The sequence below is a fragment of the Gadus morhua genome, chromosome 1 (genome assembly GCF_902167405.1).
Source record: "Gadus morhua chromosome 1, gadMor3.0, whole genome shotgun sequence".
NCBI lineage: Eukaryota > Metazoa > Chordata > Actinopteri > Gadiformes > Gadidae > Gadus > Gadus morhua.
Window position 1 is genome coordinate 25,913,084 of NC_044048.1, and position 14,342 is coordinate 25,927,425.

Here is a 14,342-nt window from a genome sequence, read left to right on the forward strand (position 1 = left end):
ACGCCAGGGAGACTGAAAGGGCCACTGGCAGGATAAGGGTTACCGAATAAGGGGTGCTGTGCCTCTCTCCGGCGAGGCGGAGAGAAAAACACCAAACAAAAAAAAACTCGGCGCGCCCGGTTCAAGGTTCTGTGTGAAAAATAAGGCAGCAGCAGCAGCAGCAGCAGTAGACTACGCAGTCTTTTTTCATTGTTTGTTTCTCCCTCTATCTTTTCCTTGGGCCGGTTCAGCCCATAAAGCATCAGGCCCTTAAATCCCCTTTGAACCGTCTACCCACAAAGTCAAAGCTTCTCTTTGAAGAGGAGAGCAACGGGCCTCAGCCACGAGAAAACTACTCCCGAGTTTGTTTTTCCCGATAAAAGATTGGCCACGTGACATCCACATTGAATGCACTTCAGTCTTTCTAAGAATTTCTATGAACTCGTCCACGCATTGTGTAGCTAGACTACTTCAGTTTGCACTAGAATGGCGACACATAGAGCCGCAGCACCGAGCGGACGACGTGAATATGTCATTTGCATGAGAGTGGAGGCGGTCAAGCGCTGCTAAGAGAGCAGACTGGATGAACTCAAGAGAAAGGGCTCCCATGTCCACTGCTCTTTTCTCTCTCCTGTGGAAACGTTGTCTCTGGTCCGGGCCGTCCGGCTGACGGCAAGGACTGCCAGGACTTTGTTCGACCCTATGATCTGTGGTCAGTCAGCATTTTTAGGAAGGCAGAGTCTTAACTGTGCCGTGCACGACGGTGGCCATGCCTACACCTTGAATTGTTTCCATTCAGTCCAATAGTTAGAACACTAACATAATCTACTAATGGGCTGTTGCAACGAGTTGGCTTTTGATATATACCAGAGGGGGGGGGGGGGGGGGGGGTGTGTGTGTGTGTGTGTGTGTGTGTGTGTGTGTGTGTGTGTGTGTGTGTGTGTGTGTGTGTGTGTGTGTGTGTGTGTGTGTGTCTGTTGGGAGGCTCCAACACACTTGTGGCTCGAAAAGAGCTCGTTCGCGGCGAGCAAGTGGACGTTCTCTAGGATTGTAAAGTGCCAGCCACGTGACGTAACGATTCGTTTTCCTGGTGTGATTTGTTGGCCGCAGTACGTTGCACTTTACACAACCTTCATCACAAAGAGGTCTGTCTTCGGCCTTGATAGAAAATAGAGTAGGAGTATGGAAGATTGAACAATTAAAAAAAAAGAAAAGAGAAAAAATGGTCAAGTAAAAATAATACTAATAGCATACTAATACAATCAACACATTTAACAATAATATATTATGAAAATATTAGTCAATAGTTAAATTAAATGGAAAATAGGAGATAGAGGGAGTTTATAACTGCAATCATGTCCTCCGAAATCTAATGTGTCAAACTCGTCGGCGTTACTTGGTAGACATAAAGCTGCCAAAATGTTATATAAATAAAATCCCTGCTTATTTGCTTGATATGATGTAATATTTCATACATACGGTCGGAGTAAGCTCATATCATGGAAAAACCTTCAGAACAAATGTAGTGTATGCCCAAGTGAATTTTATTTGAGATATGTTAATTTTCATCTTCTTAACAAAGCCGTCATATGAACAAGAAAAAAAACTAACATTTAACAACGTTCCTTATTTCGACAGTCATAAATCTTTGAATATGTTACAAAATTATAGTCTTATATCGCAAACACAAAAAAATGGTGGAATTTAAAAACCAAAAGATAAAATCAAGTCAAAATCTAACAGGAATACAAAGTCAATATTTTCGCAAATCAAAGTGAAACTAATTGATCAGGTTATTATCAGAGGTGTGCTATTTTCGGAGATTCTGCAAAAAGCATTACATGTTCATCATGTCAATAAAAGTGTCAAAAAATCGACGCTAAATGTGTGCAATGCCGTTGTGAGGGAGGACGTAGAAAACGCTGCTTTCACAAATGATAAGGTTATCAAATTATTACCGGGATACTTCGCACATTATAAGGTCATGTTTTGGACCGCTAAATAATTTCTTAGCAAATTTGTAACTAAACATGTGCAAATACATTCCGGTAAATACACTGTTGAGTGATGAACAGAGGCCCCAGCCTCGAGCATCCACTGATATGTGCATTTCCGTTCTGGGAAGAACCACACACTCCGTCCCGAGTCAAAGCTCTTGAACATGCACCTTTAAGATTGATAAACCCAAGATTATCCAAATGATCCAGAATTGAGGAAGACTGTGGTTTGCGTCTATAGGACACATGAATCGGAGAGTCCTGATTGGCTTTTCCACCCTGCACACGGGTCCATTCATGGAAATTGATAAGGGACAAGCAGGCCATATATGGGCAGCTGGGTATAAACTCACACTAACCCTAATGCTAATGCTAATGCTACTTTTGCCATTGCCTTTTCCACTCCTACTATATTTTTTTGCTACGGCCCCTAGTCCGACGATTCCATTCCCTAACCCTAATCATTGAAACCTGAACTACTTCTGGGCTCTCATGTGAGTCCAACCAAACGTGGTGGGGAATCTGATTCAAACTCTTAACTCTCCCTCCTTCTCCTCAATGTCAGTCTCCTACTTCATCGTTTATCTACAAATCCTTGAGAGGAGCTTCCATTTCAACACAACAGGGGTACGGCATGCTCCAAACTAAATAAAAATAACACGCCTACCATGGTCACACCTAACAGCACTCGGGAAAACGTCAAACCAGACTTAGTCAGGGAGGGGAACGTGTGTGTGTGTGTGTGTGTGATCAATCTCAGGCCAAAGTGATCAGAAGGGTGTCATCAATACAGTTGTAAATCATTGCAGACGTTTATTTATTTTTCCCTCCACCACAAATGCGGACTGAACTAGTGGGACAGCTTTGGTTTTAAACAGTGCATCATTCCCGATCCCTAGGAATCTTCTTAAGGGTGCATATATAATAGTAGGTTGAAGGTGTGAAACCCTGTGTTTCAGCAGTGCTACTCTTGAGATCAGTTGCAAGGTTAACCTCACTGGTACTAGGGACCAATAGATAATTGATTCTGAACCCTAAACCCAAAACCCTGGACCCAAACCGCTTACCATGGAATTCGTAAGTGCTTTTTCAATCAAGGCAAAATATCTGAGTGATCTGCTCCTCTCTACTGCTCTGTAAAGCAATGTTTGCTTGCTGCATTGCCCTTACATCCGTGAATAAACCGTTTGTAATGGTTGTTTGTCAAAAATATCAAATACAAAATCAAAATAGAACAACGAAAAAACAAATATCTAAAGTCGTCCGTTTACCCACGTGACTTTTCAATCAGCTCAGACCACCAATGCGCTCCTGAATCCCTCTGCTGTGAGGTGTTGGTATGACATGTGGATGTTTCACATTGGGAAAGAGATTTGCATTTAGGAGATGGGCTTAAATCATCGTCTGTGTTCTGACATAAAAGATGTTTGTCGATCAGACAGCGTGTGTGTTTTAGGATTCATGAACGATAGCGATTGAAGCAATGGAAACCAGGAATACACATCATAACACGAACCAAACCAAACGATGACCCCCGGAAAGGAGTGTTACCTAATCCTCATGGTACACAGTAAAAATGACACCCATAAGTCAGGGAGATAGACTGGTTTAAAAAAAATGTCTTGGTACAACAAAACAAACGCTCACCCGAGAAAAATACATCTTTCACGACTCGATAATCTTTTTTTAAATTGGCAAATGCGCAAAACTAATATCCCCTCCGCTATTGCGCCTCCGTCCTGTCCTGCATACCTTGGAGGCCTCCTGGTAACAACACCGAACAGCGACAAAACAAGGCAAGAGAAGAGGTTTCAAACGAGGTGTCGGCGCTGGGGAACCCGTAGGGTGTCCTTAGTGGCCCACGCAAAAGCTAAAGTCCTCAAGGTCTCCGCCGCCGTTTCAGAGGCGGGTAGGGTTCCAGGGTCCCTTCAGAAAACCGTCCTGCTTCTATCCAAGGAGACAGCGGGCTCCTCGCGGATAACTTTGGGATCAGAGTATACCGTAATAAATGAGATTGTTGGCACATCCATCAGGTAACATCCCAGCAGGTGAGAGATCACTGCAGTAAAAGTCAGCCGTGGTCCTCAAGTGGCGGAGCCCACAGAGTCCGAGTGGAAGGTGATGTACCCCGAGGAGGAGGCCGAAGGGGTGCTTACAAAACTGTTCATGCTCCCCTTCCTCTCCGCCCCTGGCCCCTTGTCCCGGCCCGTCCTAGAGGCCCTACGCGGGGAATGTCCGACCCCCTGCTGGCCCTGGCCGAACGCCGCCGGCCCGCCCCGCGCCTGGTGGTCCTCGCGGGCGTGTCTCTGGCCGCCGTGCCCCCCGGGGCTCCCGTGGTGCCCGGTCCTCGGGGAGCCGTCGGGGGTCCCGCCGCCGCCGCCGCCGCCCCCCCGACTGCCACACCCATACTCCGAGAGCCGCCTCAGCACGTGCGGCTCCCGCTCAAAGTCCGTGAGCGTGAAGTACGGGAGCAAGAGCCCGCCGCCGCCGCCACCGCCGCGGTGGTCCGGCGAGACGGGCAGCGGGACGGCGGTGGAGGCGCGTCGCCGCGGGCTCCTCCCGGGGCTGGGCGCCGGCGTCTCGTCGATGAAGCTCACCACCTCGTCGCGGCTGAAGCAGCGCGGCTCGTCCTCCGGGCCGCAGAGCGCCACGCGCGGCAGGTGGTGGCGCCGCGGCGGGGGGGGCGCGGAGCTATCCTCGGAGCTGCGGCGCCGGCTCTTGCGGCGGGGGTGGGTGGCGTGGGGGGGCGGCGGGTGGGGGGGAGGCGGGCGGTGATGGCGGCGGGGGCTCTCCTCGTGGTAGGAGACCAGGCTGCTCCTGCGCCTCCCGGGGCGTGGCAAGCTGGAGCTGTAGAGGGCCGTCGCCATGGCGTCCTCTCTGGAGCCCCAGTGGCGCAGGTACGAGGGGATCGGGTCGCTGATCCACATGTCGGTTTCGTCGTGGGAGAATCTTCTTGTAGGGGGCACCTTTGGGGAAGGGGGGGGGGGGGGGAACGCAAGACAAACACACGCCGGCCCTTCAGTCTCGGAGGAAGTCACCTCCACCCGCCGCCTTGCTCCGCCTCCTCTTTGAGTCGCCGCACAACAAGTACTGTTCTAGGACAAGTCAATGTGGACGTACGGTAGTACTGGCTGAACATACATGCTAGTACACGTGCAGCGTTAGCCCTCGTGGTTTCACATGTAGGATCGCATCGTTAGGCACGGACAGGTTTTTAAAAACATATACTTTGGGGGGAGATTAATGTTAAATAACTTTGAAACAAATCGGATCGTGGGAGATAATGCCATGACAACAAAAGTACATTAACGTAGTTCTCTAAATTGGGACTCCTACATGCAGCACAATCCTAATTCAAATAATAGCCAAGTGACTGAATTATGTTTAATAATTTATTGACTGGGATACAATTGTAATTATAGTATTCAAATCCATTGTTGGGCTTTGAATACAATAGATATAGATAGTATAGTCCCCGACGTGATATACTCACATTCCACATTGTTCTGAGAACTATGCAAGAGAGATAGGGTTTGTCAAGGTGGTGTCAAGTAGCACGAGACTGATACCAGACTGCCCCTCTGTGGGAGCTTGTTGTCAATGCAGAGAAATGAGACAGCAGACGATACAGTAGCCATGAGTGCTCGTTCTGACCAGCAGAGGGCAGCAAAAGCATTAGAATGAGTTGAGAGATAGGAGACAAAAACGCAGGGAGACAAAAGTACACAACAGCGATTGAACAACGAGGGTAGCAATGGCTGAACATGTGAAATGAATGAGTCTTACTCCTTAATGTAGCCACTTGAGAAGCACCGTAGCACTTCTCAAATGGCGTGTGGTGGACACGGGGAATGTATTAATTTAGGATGTGAACATAAACAGTTTCAAGTAGGCCCAATATGATCGAATCGTGTGTTATGCATTTCAAAGCGCATCCAATTGAAACATATTCTCTAGGTTTGAGTCAATAACTAAATCAGCATTCATAGTACGGCATTCCTTAAAACGACATTAGACGACATGACATGGAGAGTTGCATGGAGGACGACCATGATGGAATACAGCGAGGGGGGTGGATGGGATGGACGCTACTGTATGCATCTCTGATTCAATGCTTCTTTTTCAAACTGGCACTCAGATCAAATGAGACAGCCAGGGTTCATTAGAACAGAGGAGCGGCGCGGCAGTGGACACACCACTCCAACTCCCCGGAGTCATCTTCAGCTCCATTTTCTCTGATTTCCTATCATTTGTTGGCTTTTTTGAAAATCGGCCGTGACAAATATTGAATCCCTTGTTGCATTTCTCTGTATGACAAAGATGACACAGCGATAAGATGGGGTGTCGAGGCTGAGTGGGAGGCCGGGGTTGTGCGAGTCATAGCTAAGTGGGTCCTAAAGGTCCCACTTCCACATCCAGTCTTCAAGGGCCCCAGTTAGCAACACCTCCCTTTTTCTAATTGAGACGTCTGTCGGCACCGTCGGTGAACCGAGGCTTACCACCAGGACAGCTCGAAGCCATCGATTCAGGGGTGGCCCTTTGTTTTTGTTTGCTCAGTCTGGACCGAGTTTGTGCAAACTATGGAGACTGGGTCTCCTGCGTTGTGACCCCGGAAGTCTGGATGTAGGGAGCTGGGCTTTGGGGCTTTCAGTGCAGGCTGAGGAGAGTAGCATTTCACATCTGCCTCCTTACGGATCGACCAGACCCAAGGGTTTAGGTTCAAGCCAGAGCAGATAGCTATCGGGTGGTTTTATTTTACGAGAGTACCCTGCTATGCAGAGGGGAACATGAGTCACGTATTGCCCTCTCTTTAAAAGGTCTTGGAACATGATGCTTTGGCTTTGGGTCGGTAAAAGCCCAACGGATGTGTGGGTGAGTGTATTAAGATGGCCGTCACGGGGCCATCCTGATGCTCTAGGGTTACGGATGGTCATATTTGCCAGGCATTAGTCAGCCAGAGTACATTTTATTACTCACGCAAAAATAAATTATGAAACAAACTGGTACGAAACAAAGGACAAACATAAAGGAACAAATCAAAATGTCAGTTCTTGGGAAAACAAAACATCAGAAAATGTCAAATGAGTAGAAAGTATATGAATTAAAACCAGATATTATATAAAACAGGCCCGCAGCAGGGCATTTTTATTAATTATTATTAATGTTAACAATAGCATAACTACGTATCCCTGCAAAAAACAGATCAATGGATCAATGAGTAGAAGAAAGAAAATTAAGAAAATAATCAATGAAAGTATACCTGCAAATACTGCATTTTATCTTCCTGCAGTTCCCTCAATGGATAACCATGGGGAACCCCCCCTTCTAAGGTTGAGAATTCGTACGTGGCAAAACGGTCTAGCGTCACGATTTCAGGCACGCTGCTATAGTCATATGGTCTGTCATATATTAAGTCGGCATGTATCCCTCCGTCCTGGCTGTTGTCTGCAAAGCGCAGAAAAGCAAACGCGTCAAGAGTTAAAAGAAGAGGACAAGGGACTCAAGATACACAAGACAGACACCACAGACACACGGAGAGATAAGAGAGACAATTCAATCTTTTCTCTGATTAAGGGGAAAATCTTTTTCACACAGCCCTGGTGCGCAAAATGCCAAAAAGTTGTCAGGGAAGGAAGAATAGAAAAGCCCCCCGCTTGAAGCAAATAATGAAATATGGGTTTTTAGAATTATTTAAAATGGTTCTCGAGAAAGACCCTGGTTGGTTTGGAGTTCAACACCCCGACCAAGAATGAATTAATTGCGGGTGCGTTACTGGGAGACCTTTTACAGGGCCTTCAGGGTCAGTTATTATTAACCAATCAACCGAAGTAACCAATTCATTTTGCCAAATGTTTTCCTTACTGCCCACGTCCGATTGACGGTTGATTAGATTTGGGGCGTAAAATGCTAGTCTGGAGGGAAATGTCAGCAAAATAAACAAAATGGAGGATGACAGTTGCTATTTGCACAGGCAGCTTGGCATGCAAATCAGAAGCTTAGGCAGAAACAGCAAATAACTTGTATACATACAACTGTGCTGAGTTATACACGGCAAGCCCTCTGGAAAGAAACAAAGTACTGGAAGCATTAATTATCACACAAAATGGCGGCTAGCCAGTGCAGTTTTAAGGCCTCCTGCTGATTGGTTAAGTGTCATAGACTGGTATAGGGGGGAGGTTAAAAGGTTTGGAGGGTTAGAAACAGGGAAGATAGAAAGGTGTGGGGTTGAGTTTAAACAGTGGTGACTTTATTTGTGAGTTAATAAATCATTAAGTATTTAAATCTGGTGTAATTATCATGTGACCTGATTTGGGACCAGAATCCCCAGTTAACCCCCAATGGATTTGATTTCCCCATTGGTAAAACTGTGATTAATGTTTTTTTTTTGAGTATCATATCCAAAACTTCGTTATCAGTTAGCGGTGTAGTTAGGTTTGGCTTTCAATCCTAAACTGAAATCTATTTGCTACTATCTTGGTTGGTGTTTAGTAGCATGGTGCTTTGCCTAACCTACCCATGGGGTAGAGACGTGCATAAAGAAAACAAGCTAAGATACAAATACATTAAAAACAGACAAAAATAATAAATATTGATGCAGTGTCAACTCATAGACTAGGATCCCACTGTGAAATATGACCATCACAGTGACCTCTAAGTGCCTCGCCTGCTGGGTGCCTGGGATCTCAGAAGCCCTTCCTCAGACTGTCTCCCCAGCCCACGCCAGGGTATTCTAGAGCGAGATTGCCCAGTTTGGATTGGAATCACTGAGGTGAAAAAACAAGTTGAACAGGCTTCAGGGAAATTATGCCCTTTCCGGCGGAAACCTCCAAAGTCATTTGGTTTTAATCTTTTCATCTTTCACTATTTCCCCTTTTTTAATTTTATTATTATGACATTAGTTTAAGGGCACAGTACAGCAAAACAGATTGCCAAGTGTGTACTGCTAGCGAACAGATAGCTCATTGTTAGCTAGAAACAAATAGCTTATTGTTAGCTAGAAACACATAGCTAATGGTTGCCTAGTATCCGAGTTAAGCGTGTCATCAAAAGACTCTTCTCTTCAGTTGTATCTTCTGAAGATTGAGGTCACATGATAGGTCACATGGTAACGTGTCATCCCTGAACTTGGCCTCTTAACTAAATGTTGCACCATGTATTGCAGTATACCGTAGGTGCTTAAAGGAAGGCGTCAAAATCACCATCGAGAGAATAGTGTAAGCAAACACTTTTGATTACATTTATTAAAAATGCTTTCGCCTGCTGTGCAATCTTTGAAAGCTGTTTTGGGGCCTGGCTCCCCCATAGAACTGACCCACCAGGACCCCACAGTCTGAGGGGAAGACTGAGGACGTTTTTAAGGGAAAGCAAATGTAACCCGGAATCCTCTTCAGAACCCCATTGGAGAGGCCTGCTTTTAAGAAGGGTTGCGTGTGTTATAGTGAGGGGAAAAAATAATAAAGTTCACTGAATTGATACCCTCAACGTATAGTTTTCCCAGACAGGGATACTTAGGTCAACATCAACCTATGTTGATGTTTGAGCGATGCGCTTGTATTGTAATGAAGCTGTAGCTATAGCAACATCTGACGCTGTGTTTTCACCATCATCAGCCACCCAACTCTCCAATATGGTGTGGGGGGGGGGGGGGGGGGGGGGGGGGGGGGGAACACACACACACACATAATACTGTACCCCTAATGGCCTGAGACAGACCGAATGAACATATGAACTCAAGTATCGGTCACGGACAACATCCTGATGATGTCATCAGGAGGCGGGGCCATGGGTCGTTTATCTTTGGCTTACGACCAAATTGGATAAGATGGGTTTGACTTTTCATTATTATTATTATTATTTTATTCCTTTGTTTTACCAGGGTAGTCACATTGAGACAGTAGTCTCTTTTACAAGTGAGCCCTGGCCAAGAATGTAACCCCTCCCAATAAAAACAAGGCCCATGGGAAGGCAGATGCTCCTCATGTCCTCTCCCTTGTTGCCATGGAGCCCACGCTGAGGGACCGTACACAACTTACTGCAACCACTGCTCTCCCCAACCCAACCGAACTATCTCAGGTCATTGGAATCACACCAAGAGGTCGGGGGGGGGGGGGGGGGGGGGGGGGGTGATAGGGGGCAGGCGGAGGGGGAGTTTGGGGGAGGGGGGGAGGCAGGCCCTTACCTTCGTCAACGTCGTCGTTGGACATGATGGCCACACACTTCTCCCACACCATGCGCATGTCGGCCCGGTAGCGGTCGCAGGCCCAGAGGAACATGGGCAGCAGGATGGACTGGGCGATGGAGCACCACAGCACGCACAGAATCATCCAGTCGTACGAGCTTTCGTACTTCAGACTGGCGAAGCTCACCACCTGAGGTCAAATCAAAACCAGGCCCAGGTTAGAATATACGGAGATGTAGACAACGTTTAATGCATGCAGCTTTTATCCAAAGTAGGCCGAGACCAATCACAGCCAACAATCAAAATGGACGCCGTTCAAACCTTGGAAGGCGGCATTATTGGCAAGGGGTCGATGGACCCAATTTATTGTGAGAGAATATTATATTCATATCAACTTTGAAGTGGCCATAGCCTTGCCAAAGGATTGAGTGTCGTCGATTTTGGCTTGTTCGAAGTGAACCAGCCTAAATAATGCAGAGACATGAATTCAGGAACTGGAATGATAGCATGAATATAAACCCTCTCCATCTCTCCTGCTCTACCCGACCCCGAGTCCCGCAGGGAGAGAGCCACAGACTCACAAAACCAATTGATTATTTCCACTTTCTGTCTCCGAGGTCATATTCCTCCCCTGCCTTTTTCTGTGCTTATTTTAAGGTTAACAACTTCTCTAAGGGCCAGCTCCCCCGAGCTTCTTGGTAAACAATATCATAGAGGAAATAAAAAAGGTACTGGCTGATCCGCGGGGACTGTAAACGCTCCCCATACAGAGCTATGTGTGGGCAGGACCACAGATAATGTGTGTTTGCTCAACACGCAGCACTGCAGTCAATGTGGAACTCCCTCGTTAGAACGAGTCCGCCACAAATGGCTATTTTTTATTTAAATTTTTTCCCCACGCATGGCTGAAATATACTCTCTGATGAACTGAAAATGTCCACCACTGAAATGTCACTTATTCTCAAGACCGGGCCCATATGTTCCCCTCTTGTCGTGCGTTGAACCATTTGCCTTCTACACATTACGAGAGGCCCCATTTTATTTTCACAAGTCATCGTTACAGTTGATACCAACTATAATTGTGTGTTATGCCTTACATGTTGAATGAAACACAGTACGAGTCTTCGATCTTTACAAATGTACAGCGTCCACAATGTTGCATACACATATCCTGTTTATTTATTTGAACCTATGCTTAAATAATAACCATGCTTCTACTGTATAGGCTTAACTTTACTGGAGGCCTATATAGGGTTAACTAAAGCTCTCTCTATTCTCTATGGCGCTTTGATTCATCATTCTTGCTCAATGCACGTAGGCTGAGAGTTAATGTTGTTGCTTCTTATGCAACTTGTTACATAACGTACCGTAGCACCCAGTCACATGCCTCGTTCATTCTAATGTATTTGGCTGAATAGAACGTATTTCTGAGTGGTTGAATGAGATACGCATGCATGTTATAACCAGCAGACCATAGCGCAGCGTTGGGAGTGTCTACATAAACAGGGAAAGAGGGAGAGTGCAGTTGTGTGCATAGCATAGGAACTGTGTGTACTACGATGTGAAGCTCCACCTAAACAGGGACAGAGGGGGAGTACATGTTATTGAACTGAATGTCGTGCGTGCCTTGTGCGATGTATCCTGCCATGCATTTAAATAGCTCAATACCTAGGGACATAAAGAGAGGGAGGCCAACTTGATGAAATTCAGTTACCGTCGGTACATATGTAGCAGCATTTCATGTGTAGGCCTGCTACTACACATTTTCAATGCACATAATCAGCAATATATTTATTCGAGAAAATAGCAAACAAATAAACATGGTTGGTGTCACAGGAAAAACTGCATAGATCCACAAATAGTCACAACGTTTAATAGGGCTCAGTAACTTTTAACAAAACGGATCTTTAACAAAAGACAAAAAATAAATGAGCCATTTAGCAGCTAAGCTAACAGCGCTTTAGGCTAAGCTTGCCAAACATTACGCTCGTTCCAAATAAGCGCAAATCAATAGTGTCTGATTGAGTCGCTCGGACAGAATCGAACCCTTAACGACTCCTAACTGGTCTAAAATCAGCAGGCGTGGGCTCAACCTAAATTAAGGAAAGAGCTAAAGCTAACGTCGGTTATCAAGCGTGGATCCTGCGCTAGGATGAACCTGACGATAATTTGCGTAGCGGAAGAGCGGTTGATAAATGTCACCGCAAAACACATTGCATTCTTCTGCCTGGGTAGGAGCGTGTTTTAACTACAGGTCGCACCTCAGCTGTGGCATATTGACTCATCCGAGGCTAGCCATCTAGCTAGCTTCTTCTTGAACCGGCTACGTATGGAGGATTCCCAACCATGAGTACAAGAGTCCAGGAGGAGCCAACTCTGGGGTAACGGTTTGAACGATGCTCAGGTTGGGAAAAAATATCGTTGATAAAAATGACCTGAAACAACGCTCTGTTGACATAATAACAAACATTCTGTCATCATTAGTTTTGAAGCACCACACACACACACACACACACACACACACACACACACACACACACACACACACACACACACACACACACACACACACACACACACACACACACACACACACACACACACACACACACACACACACACACACACACACACACACACACACAGTGACCTTAATGTGGAAGCAGCACATGATAAAGGGCATCGGAGCGGTAGGAACACGCACAGACACACACGCAGAGTACGCAGTCACACAGTCGTTTCATATGAGGGCTGTGTACACGGTGCCCTGGCCTACTTACGGTCCTAGATGTTCATTTAAATAATAACAGCTCGATAGGGTCACCACGTCAGCCAATGCTTTTCATTCACAGTTTCAGCTTCTGTTCTGGAAACCAGCCCTGTCCATTCAATTGTAGGGACCCTGAAATGTCACTAGGTTGTGTAAGAGCACCACCCCCCCCCCCCCCCGGCCCCCCATCCCATGTTAGCAACATTTTGGATGTGTGCACCCAATATAGCAGGGTGTCCGCGGAGGTCTTAAAAGTCTTAAAAAGTCTTAAATTCATTTTTCTAAATTTAAGGCCTTAAAAAGTCTTAAATTCGTCAAAAATGTCATATGCTGGTCTTAAATTTATAACTCGGAGGTCTTAAATTTGTCGGGGCAGGGTTATTTAATTTTTTATTTTTCTCGCGGGACTTTTCGGGAAGGAGAGGTACGAGGGGCTACTTTCTTGCTAGCTGCATATATAAACGGATGTCTGCGCGCTTGCTAGCTAGTCTGTAACAATGGGTAAATGCAAGTTCAACGTCACTTGGCTGGAAGACGTCCGTTTCCGAGGTTGGCTAGCGTCCGTTGCCAACCCAGAACAGGCCAGATGCATTCCGTGCAAAAGTAGCCTGCATTCAAGCTCGGCACCATGGGGATTAAGGCTGTCGTCAGCCATATGCAGAGCCAAAAACATAAAACCTCGGTCAGGAGCCACACACAGACCCCAGCCATTTCTACGTTTTGCATCTCTGCCCCGGCGCCACCTCCGCAGACGGTCCGCGCTGCTAGCACTGACCTGAGGGTAGCATTTGGTGCGACACCAACACTGAAAGCGGAGGTGTTGTGGATTCTAAACACAGTGGTCAAGCACCAGTCCTACAACTCGAATGAGGGGATAGGTGATCTCTTCGGTTTGATGTTCCCTGACTCTCAAATCGCGAGCACCTTTACTGCTGGAAGGGACAAAACGGCGTATATAACTCGCTTCGGACCAGCGCCTTTCATCCGAAACGAGCGAATCTGCAGCGTCAACAAGGCTGATTTTGTTTTGATATTTGAGACGTTGAACCACGCCACTAAAAGCAAGCAACTTGACGTGCACGTCCGATATTGGGTCGGAGATCGAGTGCATTCCCGGTACTTGGGCTCGCATTTCATGGGGCCCCACATATATGGGGGTAAAAGGGATGATGATACATAATATTTTTTAGACAATATGCAGAATCTTTTCACTTACGAATTAACACGGTCGGCTATTTTTGCCAGCACGCCACCATAGCCATATTATGGGCAACCGTGTTCCCCTTGGCTGTGATTTGAACTTTGAATTCCTCGTAGGAGTTCATAATAATACATTGCTCGCCTTGGATGAAATACAACGCTCTTGCGCGATTTATTTTGCATAAGGGTGAGTCAAATGACGCGAGAAACTCCCCTT

General features: G+C 46.4%; 1 protein-coding gene across 1 annotated transcript in view; it reads right to left on the bottom strand.

Moving 5' to 3' along the window:
* Positions 1-1,502: 1,502 nt before the first annotated feature.
* gpr153 (G protein-coupled receptor 153) overlaps positions 1,503-14,342 on the bottom strand; it is a 32,123-nt gene continuing 19,283 nt past the window's right edge. The window contains exons 4-6 of the mRNA XM_030358356.1: positions 10,156-10,345; positions 7,237-7,421; positions 1,503-4,942 (exon numbers count right to left, since the gene is read on the bottom strand). Of these exons, the coding sequence (XP_030214216.1) occupies positions 4,061-4,942; positions 7,237-7,421; positions 10,156-10,345 (1,257 nt within the window). The 3' untranslated portion in view covers positions 1,503-4,060. The remainder of the gene's footprint in view (positions 4,943-7,236; positions 7,422-10,155; positions 10,346-14,342) is intronic.